This window comes from Sphaeramia orbicularis, chromosome 22, assembly GCF_902148855.1.
Source record: "Sphaeramia orbicularis chromosome 22, fSphaOr1.1, whole genome shotgun sequence".
Classification (NCBI taxonomy): domain Eukaryota; kingdom Metazoa; phylum Chordata; class Actinopteri; order Kurtiformes; family Apogonidae; genus Sphaeramia; species Sphaeramia orbicularis.
Window position 1 is genome coordinate 34,281,350 of NC_043978.1, and position 25,520 is coordinate 34,306,869.

The 25,520-nt window shown below is 39.8% G+C and overlaps 1 protein-coding gene across 1 annotated transcript; it reads left to right on the top strand.

The window, feature by feature from the left end:
* The first annotated feature begins 3,576 nt into the window (after positions 1-3,576).
* exd1 (exonuclease 3'-5' domain containing 1) lies at positions 3,577-16,064 on the top strand. The gene is given in 17 exon segments (XM_030125973.1): positions 3,577-3,712; positions 3,860-3,928; positions 4,014-4,044; positions 4,145-4,221; positions 4,317-4,390; positions 4,481-4,567; positions 4,705-4,809; positions 4,892-4,972; positions 5,076-5,219; positions 5,314-5,505; positions 5,897-6,561; positions 7,255-7,270; positions 8,021-8,103; positions 8,105-8,139; positions 8,142-8,214; positions 9,393-9,479; positions 15,953-16,064. Coding segments are annotated over 17 exon segments (2,055 nt in total). The 5' UTR covers positions 3,577-3,588.
* The last annotated feature ends 9,456 nt before the right edge of the window (positions 16,065-25,520 follow it).

The following is a 25,520-nucleotide window of genomic DNA, read 5'->3' on the forward strand; positions in this document are numbered from 1 at the left end:
GTTTGTTCAGTCAAAACAGGAAAAGGGTGCACCTTCCTCTACAGATAACAGAGGTTGTAGATTCCATTATGGTTTACATGAGGGCTGAAGTTATTCTACCATGCACTAGGTTTTGGATGGATGAAGCCCGCTCAGTTGAGGGGTGGCATAGGACATGAATGGAATATAGAGTATACACCCCTGGACTTTCTGACCTGTCTCATGCTGTGCAGAAACAATCTATACAAGACTATGGAAACCATTCCTTGATTATATTAATGTAAACATTTTTGCTATAATTACAAGAGTATTTGAATATAAAAGTCTTCCTGTTCTTTATGAGCTTCATCTTTTTGTGTTTGTTCTGTCTTATGAGTGTTTGTTTAGTGATTAAAAATTAATAAACCAATTATTTAAAAAAAAAAATTAAAAAAATCCTATTATTCTAACATCTATAGTCCACAGATGAGTGGAGACTTTGAACTTTACATAACTCAAATCTGGAGTTTTCTCTCTATATATAATAACAATATGTTATATATTGGTCCATATATGATCTGTAGAAGTATCTATGAGCCATCATCAGTTTCTGCGTGATCTACAGTGATACAGTCATGGTTTAATTCTTACAGCTTAGTATTGTTCTCTGAAGAGAGAAAGAGTCTTAACTACATATTAAAATCCTTTATCAAATTAATGCTTTAAAATACAGTGTCTATGCTCTTTTCATCTCCAAAACTAATTTATTTCTTCTTAGGCTACCCTTTCCTGAATATTTCCTACAGTAGGTAATGACAAAAAAGTCGAGACAAAAAAATCTGAATATGGAATCACCAAAAAAAGAATTTATCCATAAAAAAATCCAATTAAATTTCTACTCATTTTGAATGGGTATAACAGCCATCCTCTGGGGCACAAAATGCACTTCAGTGTGAACTTTGATCAGGTACCTCCCTGTCCACAGATGAATAGTGGTTTACTTCAGGCGTTTCCACAGCCACAGTGAAGTCATGAGAACCTGTGTGTGATAAGAAGCTGTAGTGTCTGGAGCCTTCAGCGACTCAGCTGTTATCAGACCAGTCTGACAAACACTGCTCTGTCTCTGCCCCCATGTGGCTGACTGTACATCTGTCTCAGATTTTTTTTTTTCATCAAGTTCTTAGACAAAGTGCTACAGCAAGTGCTTGAGTAAAAATAAATGAGAAAAGCACCATACTTTGGTAGTAGTTTGGAAGTTTTCAAAACGTGGGGTTATGGTAGTGAAGCAGCATGCTTTATCATTTGAGGTTTGAGTTAGTGGTGACCACTTCCTCCCTGTCAGTCTACACCCAACCTTGAACTGACAACAATGAAAGCCATGATAACTAAAAAGTGAACTTCTATACAAAAGATATGCATTTCTACAACAGAAACAAGTTGATCCATTTTAAGGCCTGCTGACTACTCCTGTTGAACTCATTAAATAATATTATCAAATTGGGTAAATTATTACATGATGCTATTTGTAATACTTGCTCCTGCAGAAACTCAAGTACCTCATTTCCTCAGGAAGTAAAAACAATCTGAAAATGAGTGAGTGTGCAGCAGCAGTAACCATAGAGGTTTAGGATCAAAAGCACTTTTTTGATAAAAAAAAAAAAAAAAAAAAAAAAAGGCTTCACTGGTTGTTATCATTGTTTGCATTCTTGTTGTTTCAGTTGCTTCAATAAGTTTGTTAAACATTACTATTTATTGTTTCTATTAGCATTTTGCAGAATCCACCCAATCACTGCAGGTGTGGCAGCAGTAAAATGATTTGTGGATTTAGCAAAAAATATGACAATGATCAGTATAGGCTACATTTACATTGTTGCAACCCATTTATTTTCTATAGCACTACACCCAGTGAACTAACATAAACCACATGCAGAAAACTGTACTATTGGTGTAAAGTCACATGAATGTAATGCTGGTAATATTTGTAGTTTTATTTTGTAAAGTGCACTGTCAGATTTCAGACTGAACATTGTTTTTCCAAGACAAGCAGCTGAACCTGCATCCGTTGACCATTGCTCCATGTGGGTAGAGGTCTCCACCTGGTGGACATTTGGTGGTATGTCCTTCACGGTATAGACATAGTAAAAACTTAAATTGATATATGCAGATATGGCTGTACCTGACCTAAGCTCCATGATTTTGACAAAAGTTATAAATTTATAGATTTTGGCAGGGATAAACAGTGAAAAAAACAACAACAACATATTGTTTCAACGCAATTTAACTTCAGTGACAATGGGCCTTATTTTAACCAACTTATATCTGTTTTCTGGACTAAATTCTGACAATACAACCCTTTGAAACACAATGACATAATGTGAAATCTATCAAAAACAAAACAAACACCTAAATCAGCCTAAATTACAGATTAACTCTTAGGGACGCCTCAGGTCATTTTTCTTTTTGATTTAATCATTATGGCTGTGTTAAAGTTTATGGCATGGATTTTTGACATATTTATTGGACATAACTTCAGTTACTCTTACAGGTCTATTACTTGCTGCAGACACATTTTGGCAACCTCTGGGGATCCTCAAGCCAAAAATGTACACAGACAAATATCAGTGTTTTTATTCTGTCTTTTCCCCCCTGCAAAAACCTATTAAACCACTTCAGTTTTGTTCAAAACTACCAAATTTAATCATGTCCATGATTTTAACCCTTTAAATGCCAGTCTGAAAATGTAATGAGAACCCCTCACACACTCACACACACATAATAAGAGATATTTTCCATATAATACATGGTGGATGGATGTGGTATTGTTTTATATCAGAGTCTTGGATATGTCAAAGATTATCAATAACACTGATTTCATTGCATTAGTAGTTTTTGTGAAGAGCAGGACCCTCATGGCAAGAAAGGCCTCACTGGCTTACACTAAAACCACAATTTTAACCTCACATAAAACACACTAATGCAATGAAATCAATATTGTTGCAATCATCAGCAATGACCCCACCCCTACTATTCATTATATAAAAGTAGGCTATCACTTTTTGTGTTTTTATCTATATAACAACTGCAAAATCACATGTTCAAACATTTAATAGAGGGTTAAAATCCTGAAAATTATTGGACACTTGATAGTTTTGAGCAGAGCTGAACTGGTTTAAAATTTATGCAGGAAAAAAAGCAGCAGTTTTTATGCATGTATATTTTTGGTTCAAGGATCCCCAGAGTGTAGTAAATTAGAGCTATACACATGGGTTAACCTTAAAGCCACAACGCTACTGGTACAGAATTAAAGCTTTTTAAAATCAAGAATGCAATAGAATCCAACTGTTTGTAATAATTAAAAAAGTCACAGTTTATTTCATAAAGTCACAAGCCTTAGTTGGTCAAAATGGAGGGGACGAGACACGGTCAATGTAAAGTTTGCCGGCTTCAGTGAACGCACCGCAGCACTCACTTTCGCGCGCCTCACGCTGTTAGCTTAGTATAGCATTAGCATCAGTGTGTAAGCTAACAGTTAGCATAATATTGGCCTCGTAGGTCTATCTAGGCTGGTGTTCCGTTTATAAATCCTTGAAGCGTTTTTATTATTTGGATCCATTCCTACCTCGCATTAAAATGGAAGCCGACCAGTTTATGAATATCTTCAAAGGGAAACGTATCAAACTGACCACTAAAACTGCGTCTTACCTCGGAGTCGTCCAGCGGATCAACCCCAACAGAACAGTGGTTTTGGCCGATGGTTAGATACACATTTTGTTCGTCTATTTTACATATTTGCTTTGTTTCGTTGCATTTTAGAGTAAATAACTGCCTATATGTGAATGCCCCAGGCAGAAAATATACAATTGTAGCTGTGTTAGCTAACTAGCATTCATGTCTTGTGAAGTTGTTAGTGTCAGCAATGGATGCAGAATTCCCGGCACGAAATTGTTCTTTGGGAGAGAGGTTGTTAATGGTAAGTTTTGAAGAGTTGTTCAAATCATTCTCTAAAGCAGATGTATTTTCTATCCATGTGATGTTTTGTGTGATTACATCAACAGTGGAACTTATCAATGCAGACAGAGACCATGGGTAAGTAAATAACTGACAAACCATTAATGATAAACATGACAGGCTATGCCATTACATGATAGTTTTCTGATTCTGGTGTAAAATATTACATGTTGCATAGAAATGATCAGCAGAACAAACCTGAGGATCACTTGACTGTAGAGAATTTCCAATCATACAAGGGTCCAATCTCCATGTGTGAGTTTAGTAAAAACCCAAGATGGTTGCAAAGCATTTCCTTATAGACTAAGTTCCTACACATGATTGCTGTTGAGATTGTTTGCTTCTTGCAGATGATGATGAAGATGAAGAGGAGCATATCAACATTGAAGTCATTGATGAGTTCCATGAAAAATTTGGACCTGCTGTAGGCTCATTTACAGCTTGTACTCTTGTCATTTATAATGCTAGATTTTGTGTGTACATTTTGTGGAAAGTAAACGTATTTGTCTATTAGGTGATGCACATCAAAAAGCAGCAAGTGATTGGTGTCGGAATTGATGGAGTTGATATATATACACATGGGAGACTGTCTTGGCTGCAGGTAGAATATTCTGTGAAACATGCACATCTCTGCTGTGTGACAGCCTTTTTTTTTTTTTTTTTTTTTTTTAACTCTTTTTCTCTTTTGTCATAAGAATTTCAAAAAGTAAACAATAACTTTGCTGTTCATTTGTTTAGATTGCCACAAAAAACAAGGTGTACCTATTTGATATCCTGTTACTTGGTGCTCGGGCCTTTAACAATGGTCTCTCCATGATCCTTGAAAGTAACCACATTTTAAAGGTGAGGATTGTGTGAATAAATCATACATGTTCAGGCAAAGCATTGGATATTGTTATTTGACATTGATTATTCACTGGTACAGGTCATTCATGATTGTAGAGCTATTGCTGGATGTCTGATTGCTCAGTTTGGTGTAAAGGTAACAAACATCTTTGACACACAGGTAAGTCAATACATGTGCACTGGTTTACTGTAGAGCTCTCATCTTTATTTCTCAGTGTTTAATTAAACTGATATTTCTTTTTTTTCTGTCTGCATGTGTCAAGGTGGCAGATGTCATGTGCTTCTACTCAGAAACTGGAGGATTCCTGCCTGACAGAGTCTGCACTCTCCATGAGGTGGTGAGTCTCCATCTGAAAGTGCCCTCCTCCCAGCTCTCGTCTCTTCAGATGAAGTCACAGATCACAAAGGTACCCAGCCCGATCTTAGTATCAACATTTCACAGAGAGAAATGGCATCTTCTACATTATATATCTAAAATATAACCATTTTGTGCTTTTACAGGAAGAGAGAGAGATGTGGTACAAGCGTCCTTGTCCTGTACCACTGCTGAAGGTGATGGCTCGGTCAGTATTCCACCTACAGTCTCTCAGACTGGTGCTGCTGGACACACTTATGACAGACTACATGACTTTGGTGGATTCATATCTCGGTAGCTGCCATTATGAACCTGATGAACTAGAGCTTATCAGCATGGTAGGTCATAAATGAGCACATATTTTTCTCCCTTAGAGCTAAAATGCTCTTCCAAGTAATTCAACACACTCAAGGAATTGTGATGCATTTGATGTCTAACTGCAATGAAATGTGTTATGTGAAATGTGAAAAGCATTGAGTGTTTCAACACAGAACATATTAGAATTCGAAGATTTCTTGGTGCAAAAAAAAGTCTAAAAAAATTGTTTGTCCTTTCAATCAGTAAACATACCCACCTTTAATCTCCAGTAAGCCTTCTACCTCAGCACATAGAACTTAGAAGTCACCATCACCTGCCTGGTGCTCCTTGTAATGTGGCTGTTTTTTTTATGTAAGATCCATTTTTAGAGCTTGTTTTTTGAATTTCCAGTTTTTCTGTTTTATTCAACAGGACAGTGTTTTGGAGTTGCCCAAAGAGCTCAGAAAACTGGAGGAAATACGTTGTGAGCGTCGTGAGTGGGCTGTCAGCCATTACCCTGTAACTGAACAGGGTCTGCTGTCTCGATTTAATCCTCAACCTCCGTCTCCATCTAAGCCCCCACCTACAGAAGGAGATGGCCTCAAAGACGAAGACACCTCTAACTCTGCAACACTTTCATCTGCACAAACAGATCAACCCCCCATGAGCCCTGCAAATCCCACTGATGCTTCGTCTTCCAAGTGTGTGGATATTCTTGCCTCCCCAGACCCAGGATCTGAGGATGCAATGCCACAATTTGGGACAGCAACATCTTTGAGCATCCCTCTGTCTGTGCATCCTCTGCCTACACCTGCAGAGTCACTGATGGACACAGTGGGCAGAGGAAGGCTCCTTGGGAAGGAGCAGTCATCCTTCCCACTCTGGCCATCACTGGGAAGAGGCTTTTTCCTCCAGATACCATCATCCCAGATCCCCGGAAATAGCACCTGGGAAATGGAATCTTCTAGGCCCACCCTTGCATCCTCCCAGGAAACAAAACGCCCACCTGACAGCAGTTCCAGTGACTTGACTAGCCCACAGTCTGGCATGTCACCGACTACCCTGTCACATTCCTCTTCGCTCAGCAGCTCATTCAGGTATTAGTGTAAGTCTGAAGTCTGAAAGGACATTTTTGATTATGTTGGCAGTCTGTGCTGTCCTGTAGTGACCAGTAGGTGGCAGTAAATATTCTATTTTATGTAAAGGCTTGTTTGAAACATGGTATTTATTAAGTCATTATGTTTATGAATATTGTAATTTTTGTTTGTAATTTTACCATGCTTTATATTTCCTGTTTATCACATTTGATTCAAAATGTGCCACCAAATCCTACTTTTTGTTTGTTTTAGTGGTCACTGCATTTTTACAGACATGTTCATTTGAAAATATATTTCTGTCTTTATTGTCGGATTAATCAAACAACACAAAGTTTATCTTTGTATTTTTGTCCCACGTCATGTGTTCTGATAATACATCTTAATGCATCAAAGTGCCAAGAAATAATAGCTTTGGCTGTTGGAGCACAAACTACAACCAAAAACAACACCACATGCCCATTAAAGTATAATGTGCTAAGCTTAGCGTGATTGATTGCTGGTACAGCTTGGCTTCTGTGTTGTAGTTAATTGATTTTGAAGGCAGGCGCTGATGGATCTGCTGTTAATTGAGCAAAAACATTGCAAGCTGACAATTCTTTTGATTACTGATGACCAAAAAAAAGAAAAAACATTACACTTGGCATTGGCTGAACAGTTATACTGACTGTGTTGTTCAGATGTATGTGATCACAGGTGGCCAGCACCTGCCGTATCCTACAGGGGCACAAAAAGCAGATCTTAATCATCTAATTTGCTGCTTGAGGTGCCGTGCAGATTTTGCAGAGAGGCACTGTGCAACCTTGTTGCCTGGACCATCAGAGGTTGGTGCCTGGGATCAAAACAAGGCATGGACTCAACAGCAGGGCATTGGTGCAGCCTGCAGTGCAAATGGGCCCCCTGTATTAATCACATCTTATTGCTATGGTTATCTACATGCAGAGGCTTGGGTCCTTTCCAGAGCTGTCTAATTGAAAGCATGAAACAGATAAAGTAGGATTTTAATTAACTGGGAGGTGGCCCAGCACAAAGCCTCACATTTCTCATAGCAACCAGCTCCTCCTTAGCTTCTGCTAAACACAAGCAGGGTGGATTTTACCCATATGCCTCCTTTAACCTTTTGAAAAGCTGTTGTTGATCTGTCTGTGTGTGGGTGGATTTAGAATGGAACAATAGTTTAACACTTCATCTCATAGTATATTTACTCCATCTTTGCACACTCACAAATTCTAATTGTTCTTGTCATCTCACAACAAAAATGTGTAAATAACAGCTCTACAGAATGTGAGCTTTTTATATACCTGCGTCACTCAACAGTGAAATGTGAAGGGAGGTGATATTTGGGGATATGGGTCTCTGTGGGACTGTGGAGGACAGGCCCCTGTCATTGACAGCCAGATTGGGGCTCTTAATTTAGAGGACCTTGCATTTCCTCTCCGTCACAATAATGCCTTATGTGCAGCACTTCCTGTTTCTCAGGCCTGGGAGGAAGGAACAGGGCGCTTGTCACACGGTAGTCACCGCTTCCTCCCTCCTCCCTCCCTCTCCCTACTCCTAAACTTCAGACAGTGTTGTGTCCTTCAGAGGGAAAGATGACTGCACCTTTAGCATCACAGCAGGAAGCTGCCGAGATATTTTTAGACATAAGTCGGAAAGGTAGCGTACAGACATAAACACAAACTTTAGGATGTCCAGCTGTGTTGATTTAGCATCTGAAAATGGAGGTTCAACTGTGTAAGACATCCAGGCTTTCACAGTTGATTGTTTTGACTGAGCAATGGGAACCAGAAGATCTCCTGTTTGCGTAAGGTGTAATGGAAATAGGTCATCCATAAACAACAATTACCACTTGGTACATTTTTTTTCTCATTCACAGTTTTAAAGTGATAATAAAAATACTTTAAAATATGGCTTATGTAAAAGTTTAACTTCTGGTCTGTTATTTAACCACAAAGTATTGTCAATGAGCACAAGCATGTCAGTGGAACTGTGCAACAAAGCCACCCAGACACGTGCCAGACTGCATTATTGATCACCTGGGCTTGTGACACCCTTGTGACAGCACCCAAAACAAAAGTATTGTGTCCTCCTACCCCACCGCCTTATTTACCTTCCGCCATATTACTGTCATACTGCAATGGCTCCAGTTACTAACAACACCAAAGCAACAAGGTATTCAGAATAGGTCAGTGCTCCTAGGCAACCACTCCTCCTCTTGATGAGTGTTAGGCTACAGATCTGTTCATAATTAATAGGTTGTCATTAATTATTAAAAATGGAGGGATAATTTACCTAAAACCGCCCCGTTTAAATGGAACCTGGTTAGGATTGCTATGTTGTTAGCAGGTTTACCTAAGCACATCATTAAAATTTATTGTTGGGTTTGCTGACTAAGTGCATGTGCAGATCGCGCTACATTTCACTATTCATGCCCGTGGCAGGAAAAAGCTGAATCTGTGGGCTTAGATCAGTGGACTGTTAATAACCAATTTGTTTGTGAGCCCGTTGAATTTGTGCACAGTTGTACTTTTTGCACAGATGACCGAGTCCTGCCACATTGACATTTCTCTGATAATTACCTGCCTTATTTCTGCTTGGAGCAGGTCTAGCCTTAGGTGGCAGAGCTGGCCAGAGGTGAGCTCTATGACTGGCTTGTTGAAGGAAACCAATCCGCTGGTCTTACCTGAGTAGTGTTGTACAAAGAGGCAGTACGATTGATAGGCAGTAGTCAGCAGTACAGAACTGTGGCACAACAAATTAGACGCATGTCAACAAAATAATCTCAATTTCATTATTCATGTAACCACATGTAATCCCTTTGTATTTATGGGGAGGGAGAAATATAATCAGATATCAAGTTCCACTGTGACGCTGAACTATATCCCTGCAGCCAATCTTCCATCTGTTTGGAAAAACCTATTGTTAAATCCTGCCCAACTGCCCCCTCCTCTTCTTTCTTTCTCTCACGTTACAAAATGACCCTCTTTTGCTCTCCCTTGGTCATATTCAAGCGGAGAATGAATATTTAACGTGAGAATGGTTAACCTATCCAGATGGCCTCTCAAGTACAGCAAAAATAAGAACAAAACACAACATCAATATTTCAGCCAGTGTTACTAAAGGTATGTATGTATCCCAGCAGTCAGGAAACTCAACTCAGGAAGTTCTGTCGAAATGCTCATTTTTACTTTACACTCACATACATAAACAGATGCAGGCACACTATATGCATCTTTATTAACTGCTGGGCCATGTTTACTCAGGCAGCGTGAAGCATTGGGACCCAGTGGCCCTCTCCAGAGGAATCAGCCATATTGTGACCTTCAGCTGGATCAGGCAAGCATAGACAGAGGATGAGTGACAGGTGATGGAGCAGATGAAGAATGTGTTTAATGCAGAGGGAGCTGTTTTAGGAATTTCGGTCCTCAGCTGCTCTGGTATGAGTAAAATAACGAACCCTCAGTTGTTTCCTCTGATGTGTGCACATTATGTTAGAAAAAGGGGGAGAGAGAGAGTGAAGATGCCCCAGTCCACTCACTCTCTGTCCTTTCCACCAGTCGCAGAGGGAGAGACTGAGGATTTAAAGAATTCACATCAGAATCTCATCAGAATAGCAGCTAAATGCTTTCCATCATTTTTGTAATCATTTAACCAACCACAGGGTGACTAGCCTGTTATACTTTCAGTCTCAGTGCCAGCAGGATAACTCATGAGAGATAATGAAAACAAGCAGGGTGTTAATGGTTGGTTTCTGCAACAAGCATGCAAATTAATCTTGTAAGTGTTTAGGAGCAATGTTTTTTGTTGAAAAAGCAGAGGATTTAAATTATTAAAACAACTTTAGAGACATCTATAAATGATTGATCTCCTGGAACATAATCTGTCCAAAAAGCAAAAAACTGGCATCCAGATTTTATGGCATCATTGGCTTTGAGAGATTTTACGGCTTTGCTTGATTGAGAAAGGCCACTGTTAGTCAAAGGAAAAGGTGTTTACTCACTAGAATTTCTGGTAATTAGTTATCAGAATTTTGGCATCACCCTCAGCTACAAATGTCTTTGATTGAAAAGATGGCAGATTAGCTTTTGGCAAGTTTGTCATAATTAAAGCCTGCATTGTATAAGTGTGTGTGTGCACAGATGAGAAGTAGTTGTAGCCACCAGGAGGGCCTGGAGGGAGATGGGGTGGGTGTGGGGGCTCCCTGTGGCTGGCTGAATTAGTGCCCGCTGGTTTGGCCTGGCAGCTGCTCTCTGGGCCTGGCGCACTGACAGCCTGGCACTGTGGTGATGTGTTGTCAGGGCCAACTGGCAGACTGTTCTGGAGGCAGCCACACCAGGCGCACCAAACACAAAGTCCTGCCCTATACAGCAGGCTTTGTCTTCCAGTCTGCTTGCCATACTTGTATTGCTTGTTATGGCAATATCACTGGATTAGTATGAGATTATGTTGGGTAATTAAAAAGGGCAAATTACATTAACAAGAAAAATGTAAATCTCATCTTAAATCATCTATGACATTAAATTGTGATGAAATATGTGAGCATGTATTGTACTTCAAGCAGCTCTCTGTTCCAAAACTGTCATTTGTCACATTCACTGTGCTGTGCTTTGTGCCATGATTGGATAAAGTAAGATGACTGCCTGTATGATTCACCAAAGTGAATTTTAATTTAATTCAAAAAAGATTTCCTTTGTCAAGAGTACTCAACAAAAGCTCTAAACGGTAAATTAAATGTGATATGCTAAGTAATACCATCTGTTTCAACACCTGCTTCTCAGTGCAACCACCTTGTCAACCATATGCATCTTCAAGAATGATGTGATGATGCAGAAAAATATCTTGCTTTTTGCATTTAACTACACATATCCAAAGTACTGTTCAAGCTTGAACAATGCATATGGTAGTGTGCTAAATAAATAAGTAAATAAATAAATACATACATAGATGCTTTTATTTTATCAAAGGAGTGACATACTCAAACTGTTATCATGTCTCTGCTGCAGGCTGTCTGTATAAACCTTTGACCATCCTTGTGTAGAGGGTGTCACTCCAGGGATTTGTGCAGATTCTGGGCCTGGACAGGCCTTACAGGGTCGGCTGGGCCGTCTTGGCCCAGATGCAGGGGCTTCAGTCCAGGCACGGCACCGGGATATGTGTGCTGCCCAAGCACACCAACTGCTATCTCTGTGTCACAGACAGCTGTACCTGAATATTCATAAAAAGTGCAGATTAATGTGTGTTTGTGTGGCCCCACATGGTGTCAAAGTGTGAAAGAGCTTAAAGAAGTCATACATGTAAGCATGACATCTACTGCAGCTTGTACACCCATGAGCAATGATTCTTACCTGTGTATGAAGGACAGAGGTAGACATGGACGTAAATGGTATCTCAGGCTCTGTACTGCAACAACACAGGTTGATGCAATAAAAATATTTTAAGTGGCTCATTAACAGTGGATGTATTTGGGCCATTTCATATCTGGCTTTGGAGGAAAAGAAAACAGCTGCCCATCTTTCTAGTTGTGGCTGCTCCTGCAGTTGTAATGCCTCAGCTCTTGCTTGGTCCAGCGTCTCCTTTGGTGAATGCCATTCATCTGAAGCCAGTAGTAGACGAGGAGAAAAGCCTCACTGACTCAAATATGCATGTTCAAAGCTATGGCCTCCATCCCAAGTAACCCAGGCCTTCTTTGAGACGTATTTTGGAGGGAGATTCACTGGGTGTTTGGTCAAATAATCTGCTGGCTGACAGCAATGGAAGTGGTGAATGTGTATTAGGAGTGTTTTGAAAGTGGCCTTCTATAAAATGAGCAGATGGTCTTTACTTCCCAGGATGAATAAGTGGAGTGAACCAGTGGGCACACAGAGGGAGATTTGTGGGTAAACTGTTTTACCTCCCCTCTCTTTGTCGTTCTAATGGGGAAGGCAAAATGGTTGCTAACAATGGCTCGGCCCTAATGAGAGCAAAGTGTTTTGGTGCTGCTGGTATAATGAGGATAAAGTGAGGAGGCTAATTATTGCAACCATCTGAAGGTATCAGAGCCAGACGAGCCTACATTTGATTTTCACCAAATGTGGTTAAATAATATCCAATGAATGATGGAACAGATGACAAGACACGTCCTTGAGTATTAAAACAAATGTAAGATTTTTAAACCAAATTAATAACTATGCAGGAGACAACACAGTGGGAGGCCTTTCTTATTAAACAGAGATAAACGTCTATCTTATCACCACAATAAGACACCTACAGTATGCCAATCCATCGCACTATAGTAAAATTTGTAATTGGGTCTATTACAGCGTATTTGCTCAGGCAAGTGTTTTACTGCCCTTATCTGCTGACCCTGAGGACTTATTAAGTTTGACACAAACCAGTAACACTAGCTGTAAAACCCACAGGTCATGAATGTTTGCCTGTCATGTTTGTCTGATGGTTGTCTTTGGTTAATATATGATGGAATTAATTCCTCTACTGCTGGATCTCCTTGGCATCGTAAAAATTGTTTGAATGATCCACTTTATGGTGAAGGGTTGATCTGTGCCACTGCTTCACCTTTGGTATTTTCAGTGTGTTGAAGAGAAGAAAATATTTTGTTCTCAATCATTATGTTCCTTAGTAATTGCTCTATAAAAGATCTCTAATAATGAGTGGGATTATAACTGAATTTGCCACCAAGGCTTTTTGGGCTGTTAGCTGATTACACAGCATGAGTTACAGTATGTACTTGGATGCACTGCATGTTCTCTACTCTTCAGCAGAATCAAACTTGCCCATGTGAAGACACACCAACAGTCATTTAATACTGAATATAGTCATGATAGTATATTCTGCTAACACTTAACTTAAGTGAATTTACAAAAACTTAAAGGGTCAACTGTCAAATACTTTAAGAATTCTGTAAAACTATCACTAGAGCATTGACAATAAAGACCTCCAACGTTATTCCAAAGAGGCCAATATATCGGATTATAAAGATATGCATTTGATGTGTTCATTACTACTAGTCCCACAGATTTATGTGACCACTAGAGGAAGTAATGAGTCACTTTGCCAGTTTGCCACGTTGACAAAAAATAACACTTTGACAAAAGTGTCAGAAAATGACAATATGGAATGAGACTCTCTAAGACACAACTTTAAGAGTTAAAGACAGTGACAAAGTGATAAAAGCTAAAGCTCTGTTGTGTTTTCACCACTGGACACAGGTGAAGACAGAAATTATTCTGATGTTATTATCTTTGCTAGGTTTGTCATATGTTGACAGTTCTGACCTTGTGTGGAAAATTCATGACTAACTTAGTTTGATTAGTTACTAAAGATAATTAAAGACCACTGCAGTTACTAACAACATAAACCATACAGAATATGGAGGTGATTTGTGGTTTTACTGTGGCTGTTTTCTGTCTATAAAGAGTTAAGCTAACACAGTTATAATGTGACTACTGGCAGCTCAAAAAAAGATTATAAGACAAAGTGCTGTTTTTACTAATTGCCAAAAATAACTGGCTGTGAGTTTTAGTTTAAAGAAGAAAACTTGATGATACCATAATTTGAGTGTGTGTAAACAGTAAGCTTTATATTTTATTCAGTAAGTGACATCCTGTGGATAGACAGTGTTGATTTGTTTGTGGTTTTGGTAGATGTAAGTGTATTCTGTATGGGACTTCTCACTGCTTTTGAGGGTCTGGAATATGACTACAATATATAACCTCTTTAATAGTGTGTAAGCATCCCTTCGAGTTCTTGATTAATAAATTTGTCATTTTTCTCAGTGTGGAAACAGCCATTAAACAACCTTTAATATAAGTGTGGGATAAGCAAGTCGCCATTTGCCTGTTTTATAACAAAATTAAATAACTGGTTCAGGTTGATTTCATCCACTAAATGTTTACCCTAGACATTTTTTTAATTCTCCCCTAAGTTTAAAAAAAAAAAAAAAAAAAAAAAAACTTTATGGAGCGTAAATAAAGATAAGGGCTACATGCTATTTCATCTTTCGAAATTTATGGTTGTAGAGTGTGGGTGTGACAGATCTCATAGAACCCTAAAAGGAGACATTTTTGCAGAGGCTTACAGTTTCCCATCAAGCCTGTGCCTTTGCTCTGCGTGGTAACAAGGCCAGAGCTCTTTCCCGTCATTATGAAGACTTGAGAGGAAAAAGTGAAGTAAATGGTTTCCAGGTTTTACGTTAATCTTGAAGAGGAAGGGTGATAGGAGGTGGGGGTTTGATCACAGGTACAGCTCCATAAGCTCTGACTAGGCTGTGGGAAAAAAGTTGCGGGTCACAGCAACATGACATTCTGCAGAACCAGCTCTTTCCTGCTTTGTTTTGCACATATATACATGTATACCCCAAACATACACATATGTAAAACAGATATGCAACACTTTCAAGACCCACATTTTCAGCTTTTGCGTACCAAACTTTTTAGCCATATATCATTCTTTCTTTATTTATTTCCAGCTTGTCACCCAGAGGCCGCCATTAGAACAATGCGCATTGTGATGTGTGACAGTTACAATCCCCTTCAATTCTGTGAGCTGCACCAGGGGATGACACCCATATGGAGGGAAATGGGTGTAGATTTGGAAGGGAAATGACACAATTTCCAAATTGAATAGTGTCACAGACAAAACTACAGTAGGGGTCCTGTGTGTAATGTCAGTGGGATTAAAGGACAATGTGACATCATCTAATTTGGAGTTTTAAAGTGCAGGGTTTTGCTTTGTGGAACTAAACAACACAGAGACACATATCAGTTCATAGGAAGTAATCATTCATTGCAAATACTTTCAAAAAAACCTAAACCGAGCACACTCAGCAGGTAAAGTTTATCATCCAGAAGGATTCCCACACTATCCCTTGTTCAGACGAGAGCCTTATTGTCTGAGGAGGAGTCACGTTGTCTACAGAGGGTCTCATTCTCTTTTGTGCCCTGATAGGTTTACCAGCAGCAGCGTGGACTAAAGAGTCACTCTCTCCCATAGGACAAACAGGAACCAGCCTGAATGTAGCCCTGATTCTTATCTGTTTTTCCCATGACTACTGTCTGTGCCTTGGAAATTAAAGGCCACTAATGCTATTTCTGACAAGCCTTTAAGTCAGCCTATTTAAAGTCTAGAGATAGAGAAAATAACCCTTTTAGTTTACAATCAAGCTATAGTGATATGCAAAATACCCATTTTCCTACTTTATCTAGATCTGACAGCTGTAGTGTCTCTTATCTGGACAGACTTACCAAACCTCATACAACTGTGATGTCCTGTGATGTGACTGTGTTGTAATTCTACCTTCCAATACACCTGCATTAAATGTGAAAAAGGGATAATTATCCAGCATCACACTAAACATGACAGGTTTTAATTGCTGTCATTCTGCCATCTTCCCCTGTAGAATACTTGCTGCCATGGAAACAGCTTTTATGGAGATTGATGATGGGACAAAATGGGTCCAGCAGGAGGGAGGGCAGGAGGAGGCCATCTTCTCTTCTGCCTCGGAGCAGTGAGATGAACCTGGGACACATCAGTTTTTATGGTAAGTTTGTCTGGATTGTCTCTATATTCTCCGGAGTAGAATCATGAGAAAGAGCTTAAAATGAATGCCTGTGTTGTACACCACAGCCCCATAAAGGCCCTCTTGCCAAGACTATAACACACTTAAGAGATGCCACAAACACACCATGTCCAAGAAAAACAAGAGTAAGTCTATGTAGATTAAAAAGTAGCCAAGATGTACTGGATCCAAAATACAGTATGTCAATTGTTCTGGTGATGAGCTTCAATTTGTAATGTTTTTCATGTCCCAGGGGCTTATTCCTTGCAGATAAGGAAATCAAGACATACAGAGCTAAACAAATGCACACTCATTCCAAATGAGGCATGCAGTATTTGTTCCTGTACAAAACTGGAAGCACTTCTGTGATACATTGTGACATAATTTAAAGCAAACATGCTTAGGTTTGCATAAACAATCAGAGCAGGAGAACAATCCACTCTCTTATAAGGGAGGAACTTCCTTCTGATTTCCCCTACACTTGCAGGAATACTGTTATTTTACAGTGAAGGAAACTGTTTTCATTCTGAATCATAGTCATTTTTCACGTTCCTGATGACTGCCAGAGTCACTTTTCCCTTGCTTTGCAACATTTCCTTATCAAAGCAGTTGTGCAAAATAGTTTCTTATTTGGCTGCATATCAAAAGCTGTGCGCAGTTCTGTGTGTATCAAGACCTAATCTCAGGGTTGTGTGCTTAACTCAGCTGGTTCCCAGCATACTCCAGCCTGGCATGAGGTAGTGAGGAGCAACCCAGCTGCAAAGAGGGCCTCATAGTGACCTGCCCCGGCTGCCCAGGGGGGGATGACTGTAGGCATAGTTTGGGATGGGGAAGTGTGTGTGTGTGTGTGTGTGTGTGTGAGGGGGGGGGGGGGCTTGGGTTTGGGGTTCCCATGTCACTGCTGAGGTCATGCTGATGTTGCGGGCATACTTTTCAACATTTTTGCTGCTCTGACAAGCCTCTTGACTCTACAGAGACCTCTAATTCCTGGTCCCACTCTGCTCACTGTCAATCTTCACATCCCCGGGGGTCATTTCAATCCATGGGAACATTGGTTGTGACAGTAGGATTCCCGAAAGACATGATACAGTGATGAACCTTAAAGAGGCCAGAAAGGCAGTATTCTGTAGTTGAGAAAATCACTATTGTAGCCAAACTAGTTACGACTGTGAGGTCTGTGTCTCCCTGTTTGACCAGGACATGAATTCCTCCCGGAAGACCACAGGAGTAGAAGGATGCATTACCCCTCCCTAGAATAGGTCACTTCTGCAGGACCTTGATGATATTGGTGAGACACTAAAGGCTGATTAAGAGCCAGGATGTGCGTGAGACATCCTCTGATGTTCAGGAATTCCCTCATTAAAGAGGGTCATGTTGATGGTCAATAGGAATTAGCTTGCGGAATAAACAGGGGTGGTTCCTTAGGCAGTTTCAAATAAACACACATTTAATTTACTCAACATGGAAATAGACCTAACAAATATGTGCATTATCTAATTTAGCCATTTCCCGTGGAGTTGGTCATGGGAACAACGATTTATCAAATTGCACAACTTAAGACAGATACCTCTATTAATAACCTCCTGGTGTGAGAAAATGAAATCACAGTTATACAGTGAAAAATAATTAGGTCATATAGTCCATATACATCTACCTTTCTCTCATTGTCACATAGAGTGATAAATATGCAAAACCTATAGAAATGAAATGGAGTCAAGCATTTAAAAGGAAGCATTAAATGGAACAATTCCCTCTACTTAGCCCAAAGTTGATCACTCTGGATAATATTATTGTTAATGGCCTGAATTGTAGCAATTACAGAGACCATTAGCAAAACTTTTCAATGCATGGTTCAGTGCTGGGGCCACATCAGGACCCTGATTTTGTTGTTGTTTTGTTCCCTTTCCTGGCTCTGCCCCTTCTCATGTCTGACAAATCGTTTCCAGCTAATTTACGATGGCTAAACTGTGGGAGAACAATACCCCGTGGATGTAACGCGGCACAAGCTCTACCACATGTCCCAGAGAAGAGCGAGGTGCTTGCAGGAAACACTTGCTGAGATAACAAGATAGTAAGGAAAGCCGGGCCACAGAAAGGCCACGAACAGGACCACAAAGAGGAGGGGGATGAGTGGCTATAGAGGAAAATGTCTATGATGAGGGGTTCATGTTTGGCTGACCACCTAAAAACCCAGTGTGTAAGATTTTGTGTGGATTTAAGAAGATCTAATTGGAGGAATTTCAACTAATATTCATAATTATACTTCCATTAGTTTGTGATCTGGAAAAATAAAGATCATTGTGTTTCTGTTACCTTTGAATGACCCATTGGTTTCTAAAGAGTTGGTGGGTCACCATGTTTTTGCAGTAGCACAAAAAGCCTCTCCTTCAGTTTTCATTTCATAGTATATGGTATCTAGGGTTAAGATATTATCATTTGGTACATACTGTATGTTTGAGAGTGGACATGATTTAATATCCCATGAACTAAAAATCCCAGAATGGGTAAAACAAATACAATCTTACATTTTAATTTATTTGTTTGTTTGTTTGTTTGTTTGTTTGTTTGTTTGTTTGTTTGTTTGTTTGTGAGATGTGAGAAGATACTATTGAATTTGGTACAATTTGTAACTTCACCACTACATTTCACTAGATATTAAACCTTTAAAAATAGCATTACTGATGTGTAAATATAGTTTATGTGTCTTCAATGATCCCTGAATTTTGGTAAATTATTTAAGAATGCTACCTGCAAAAATACATCTGTGTTCTAAAGTCATTAATGAAATAGTTCAAGAAAGTTATAAGATTTAGGTTTGCATGATGTGAGCAAAATCTGCAATGTACAATACCATTGCTTCATACTGAGATGACAAGATAATTTTCACTACCATGGTCTTAATTTAATAGGTCAAAAGTTGATCACAAATTCTTTATTGTATTTGTTAGTTTTGAAAGCTTGGAAAAAATATAATAGAACAATGAAATTAAGAATATATTCCTTTTTTTTTTTATATGCTAGGAAGATCAGGTCAGAATTCTGACAGGCTTGCCAGGACAAATCTCCACCAACATGTTGGGCAGCTGTTGTGCAATTCCTCCAACCAAGTAAAGAGATCCTTCCATATGTGTGATTATGGACACACATAAAAACAAGTTAAAGACCATTTTCACTATGTCTATCACAGACATACACATGATAGGTTTTCATTCATTTTGAGGGTCTTTATTTTGGTTTCAATTCATTTTGTGAGACTTGATCAAATGTGAACCACAGTACACCTAAAACTATATCTTACCCTGATCATAACCCTCTAAAACCTCCACAAATCCCCACGTGGACCTGTGTCCATTCAAGTCAAAGTCCCCATCAGGATACATAGACAATGAACACACATGCACACAGCTCTCAGATTCTCCTGGCGAGAACAAACGTTTGATAGAACAGTTTAGATGTGCATCTGCAAAAGTTGATTATATGAATTTACCCAGGCAATCATTTCTAAACCTCATGTGCACTATAATTATAGACAGCACCTGTGCCTGACTCACCTGCAGTAATTATAATGAATGCCAAGCGGCAATTTAACCATAATTATATCAACAGTGGGAAAGGAAACATTCAGCAGTCGTACAGCTCAATAACCTTTCTACTAAAATGACTGCTGCTTTTGTGTTGCAATGGGAAAAGAACTGTCCTAATAGAATTTCTCCAATGATGAACTGCCAGTAACCAGTTCATGAAAACACTGAAAAGTGCTGACCCCCATGCAGGTGACTGTTTAAATCTTGCAAGCTGGGTTAGGGTTAAGCAATATCGGTGACATGGAGGACAGCAGGATCAAGGCTATCAATCAGGCTAATTGATGAGCATACTTGCTTCCACTGAGCTCAAGTATAAGCAAAAGAGGGAAACGGAAGGTAGTTTTTTCAAGGCATCTGTGTGTGGTGTAAAGACAGAGGTGAAAGGTCGGGTAGAGCTTTCAGTTTGGAGCTTATTAAAGCGACCCCTGTATTTGTCAACGCCGGCGGAGGGTGGGTCTCTCATCCATGCAGCGACTGTGGTGGGAAAGGAGAGATGGGGAAGTGGTAAGTCCACTTAAGATCAATGAACGTGTTGGAAAAAGGAGTGGTCCAGGGCAGCCAATAAGGGCTGTACCAGAGGGAGCTGGAGGGAGATAACGTAAACAAGGAAACCACCTGATGTGAGCAGGGTCAGATAAATGCTCAGCCCTTCGCACAGGCAGGTGCTTCCTGAGTCCTGCTCTCTCAATCAGTTGAGCCTTGCTGCCCCTCTCACTCGCTTCCCTCATTCTTTTTCTGTTTTCTCAATGTGTCACAAAGAGTTTTCCTAAAAGTATAATTCATAGCATGATAGCAAGGGTTAAGATCAAGCCATAATCACTACCTGTTTTCTTCCAACTGGAGCCAAAAGCGAACGTAATGGGACTATAAAAAAAGAGATTCACTATAGTGATGACAAACACAGAGGCAGTAAAGATAAGACCAGCCTATGGTTTGTTACAAGGGTAGAATACACTGCATAATGGTAAACATGCTTTGCAGGGGTGTGTGTCTGCAGATAAACCTATATAATTGGCATTCACGTGATAGGTTTGCAGCCACAGTGTGTTTTCACTTTAGACACACAACCTGCACAAATCTCTTCAAACCTACGATCACCTCTCTTTATTACCTTCTCCATCTGTACCTCACTGTCTTTTTCCCTTCTGTTTCTTTCTTTTTCACTTTGCTGCTCGGTCTGGGATTGTTTTGTGCTGTCCAATGAGGAAGGAAGTCGGTGTGAGAAAGTGCCTGTTTTTTTGGGACCAACAGGAATTGGCCTCATCACAAGCGGTTCCTTTTTTTGCCGCTGGAACAATGCACTGGCGTCACACCCTTCGACTGGACCTCGGCATTTCACATGGAAAAATGTTCCCAGAATTCCGCTCCCAGGCTCAGGGTAAGGCTGAGGATGGGGTGAGGGTGAGAGGGCGGGAGGTGGAGGGCGGAGGGTAACGGCTGTTAACAGAGCGGGTGACACAAAGTGACCAATGGACACTTGTCATTACCACAACAGCCAATCACAGAGAGTAAGGAGCCATCTCAGGTTTGGTGAAAAATGAAATGATGCAAAGTGCAAATGGTGGTATTTGGTGCTCTAAACTTTTACTTCAAACCCCGAAAACCCTGAAAATGTCTTAATAGGCAACAAGTTGAATTATGCAAATAGCAGCATTTAAATTTTCAGTTTTTCAAATCTTACCTAATAAATGAAATCATTTTCGCTGCTAGCCTATATTGTTTAAAAGGTTGTCTTCAATCAGTGACTGACAACACACTGACCTGCCCATGTTGTATAGTGTAAAGCTAGTGTCTGACCACACACTGTAGTATTGTGTGACAGGTCAGCTGAATGCTCCTCCGGGGTTACATAAGCTTCTCATAGCACCGTGTTTGTAATTACCGTGAGAGGGTACACTCTGCTGCTCTCTCAGAGCCTTATCAGCTTCAGTGTACAGTTTGTAATGCATTTGATGTTACCCATTCATTTAATTTAACACACTGGAGTTAGATTAGTTAGGTAATTAGTATCTAAGAAAGTTAGGTACAGATTTGCGAAGATATGACAGGAGCATGGGTTCACTGTTTTTTCTACCCGTTCTCTTTGGTATGGCAACAATTTTCATGTAACCTGGTGGAAGGGTCGGGCATAGGCTAAGAACAATCTTGGTACTGAATTTTGGCGCACAATCCTAGAAAAAAAAAAAGTAGCATCTCAATTTTTTAATATGAAGTCAGGTTCCCTTGTACAATCGAAGATCTAAGGCAGGGGTATTCAAATCCGGTCCTCGAGGGCTGGTATCCTGCATGTTTTAGATATTTCCCTCTTCTAGCACACTTGGTTCAATTAATGATCAGCTCATCATCAAGCTCTGCAGAAACCTGCTAACAATGTAATGGCCTCCAGGTGTGATGGAAGAGGGAAATATCTAGAACCTCGAGGACCGGATTTGAATACCCCTGATCTAAGGTGTCTCTTTTGGACCACTATGACAAGGAAGAACAATTATCACCAGTAACAGTTCATCAGTGTCGTTTTTACTTAGGAAATGTTTTTGGTTCCTTTTGATATCACAATATGCTGTCGAGCTGGAGGGCCTCTTACCAACAGTAAAACTGATTAATAAAAATTACATACAATTTATAAATTAAAATAAAATAAAATACACAATAGTAAACTCACTGTTGATTGTTTATCTTTAAATTGTTATGCACTTTCCCAAAAAGTTAAGGTTAAACTGTCTTCTTTAATGCATAACTATTGATGACCTTGGGGTTTTCTATCTATGTGTATATTTTTTTATATATTGAAAAAAAATGTTTTTTCTGAAAACACAATAAAAATTATTTGACATTAAAAAAGAAAAAAAAAAACATAAGCAAATCTATGTAATATAGTTGGCATCACAGCACTGCTGTTATAGCTCAGGTCCTACAGCTACAAGGTAAACAAATCTCTGCTACTTAAATGTACCGGCTCTGCACTTCTACTATCAGTACCATTTATCACTCTGACTAATAAATCATGGCGTGTATGAGAACAGAAACCCTGAAGAAAAAGATTAATTTGCATGGGTACAGTGAATTATTTGTCTAAATCCCCAGTTATGAAAGAAAACATCCAAAATCCATATGTGTGAACTCACTGTGCCACTGTACAGCAATGAAGAATCACTCCTCTCAAACATTCATTTTCACTTTTTTTTCCCACATATGGAAGAAATACATTGCTTTTTTGAAATTGTGGAATATTATGAGTTTGGTATGTATGAGTCCACAATTGAGAGCACAGAGTTCTTGAGAGATGTCAAGTATTGGACATAGACATGAAAATTGCCTATGAGAGCCAAGTCAAAAGAATAAGAATTGGGGCAACTTGGGACTCACGGGGTCAAGTTGGAACAACACTCCACAGCTATTAGGCCTGGCAGCTATGGAGCTCCTCCTGGGCTGCAGGGTTGACTTCAGAAATTAGGTGGAATGCATCACTGGTTCTGTCTGCAGCTAGACCCTGTGAGAAAATATCCATCACTACAAACATGGCGCTCTTGTATACAGTCTCATCAGTGAAGATTCAACCTCAATGAGCCTTCACAAGACAAACAGGCAGCACCCACTGAGAGAATTAATCAAATGGCACCCGGTTGGCTCTGCTGTCCGAGTGCAGGACTGGGTAAGCACAGAAGGAGGCCGAAATGATGTCAAACATGGCATGAAGCCCGCTAACTCACTAGCCACAGGAACACAAACCGTCCATGGAAACATATACATCTTCCATCTGTGCGGTTCACTGCTGTTAATATCATGGTTAGAGCTTAAGCTGACATGGATAACAATCGGTTCACACAAAAGGATTTGCATCTGCTGTTTGTCCTGCAAAATAATGATGAAATCATGTGTATGTACATAGTGACCAGTTAGAAGGTCAACTACAGTTTATCTAATTAAATAGAACATACAAAAGGCCATACACTATTCTTCTTCTGATCCTGGCCACAAAGCAGAGAAAAGGCCTCGTAAGACAGACAAAAATAACATTTCTGAGAATCCTCACACTATTACAAACCCTCATTTTCACAGAAGGACATGGCATACTCAAGTATAATCTTTATACAGACTACCACAGAGGGACAAATGACAAGAATCCCTGTTGGCAAAATCGGAAGCAAAGGTAGGAAACTACGGAAAAAGGACAAAATATTTCAGATCGTCAAAGGAACAAACAACAAACCCTCCAAAAATACTTCTAGGTCCGTCCATAAATAAACAGTAATACAGTGTGTTGTATCTAGAGGTCATGTGTCCCTGGTCAGGAAGTGGAGGAAGAACAGCAGATAAGAGATCATTAAGACTCTGGATAATTAAACCAGAATCAAGGCCCTTATCACATGAAATCACTGGATCTAACAGAGTGGCATGCCAAGGTGAAATTAGGAGACACTAATCACGCTGATGGTGTCAGGTGATTATAATGAATTTTGTTTTTGTTGACCTTGAGGCCAAAATCCTTGTAACTACTTCTGCCTATTACTTTTTCATGATAAATTCTCTTTCATTAAAAAAAAAGAACAGGAAACAATGAAAATCAATTCTTGTAAGAGCTTTTTAAATCTCTACCTGTGGTGTATTTGTGCTGCCAAAACCACTTGAGGACAGACAGAAATCCACTTTGCACCACATGAAGGGAATGCACCTGTTCTCACCTAACAGGTACATTTGTGAGTGCACTGCAGGACAGCAATTCCTGAGGACTCATAGTCTCTGAATGATCAGTCTCATAGGCTGACTGGAAGGCTTTTAACAGCCGTCTTCACACCAGCATGCTCTTCCCTCTCGTCCATTATCTCTTTCCTTTTCCTGCTGTGGGGTTTTGTCTTGTGTACAGAAATGATGCTTTGACTCTGGCGAGGGAGGATTTCCTCAGGGCTATAGTAGCTTCTTCCAAACACACAATTAGCCTTGTACTGGTGGTCATTCAAGAACAGCTTGGGCACAAAAACATGTCTAGATTTCACATGCTGTGCCTGAGAAACTCCTTTATGTACTGTATGTATTTACTATAATCTTCAACAAAAGTAAACAGTAGAATCGAGGGTATAATAGCAAAGAGGCACTAGAAAAGAGAACAGTATGGACTTAAATGGAGGAGGATGTGACAGGTCTTGGTTAAAGTGACAGATGTTGTGATGCCTCTGGTCCCTGCTGACATTCCATGTGTCAAAGGTGGAGCCGCTCAGGATCAATAATGAGTGTTGAAGGGGTTGTTGTTCCTGCTGCCTGGGGTAATGATGGTCCCTTGCTGTTTTTTGAAGGCAGACTGGCACACAGACAAATGTCACACACCCATACTAGATTTACGCACGTCATTCTAATCATAAGCTTCATAAAAAGTATGTTGTGGAGCTGTAAATTACACTGCAGGCATAACTAATTCCATGATGCTACTGTCTTTTCAACAACCTCACTTCGTCTTTACTCAGGTGTGGTGACATCCGTATGCTCCGCTAACTGGTGTCAGTGACCAGTGTTGTTGGTTGCATCATACGGGCACACGAGTGCTGACATGACAGTGTTTTGTCAACAGTATGGCGAGAGGGTGGCTGGAAAGTTCCAAAACAGCCCAGGGCACTTATTAGACAGGTAACCATAATGTCAGGGGCTCTACGTGATTAGCTAAAGGTGTGAAGCTTAGCGCCGTTCAAAAACACTTAACTACAATAATCATGTTAACATACATTTAAAGGCAGATGTTGAAGGGAAGAAGTATGAAAGTCCAACAGAAATAACTATTAGCCTGAAAAGTGATTTGTTTCAGTAAATGTATAATCTAAAGCATCTAAAGGCTG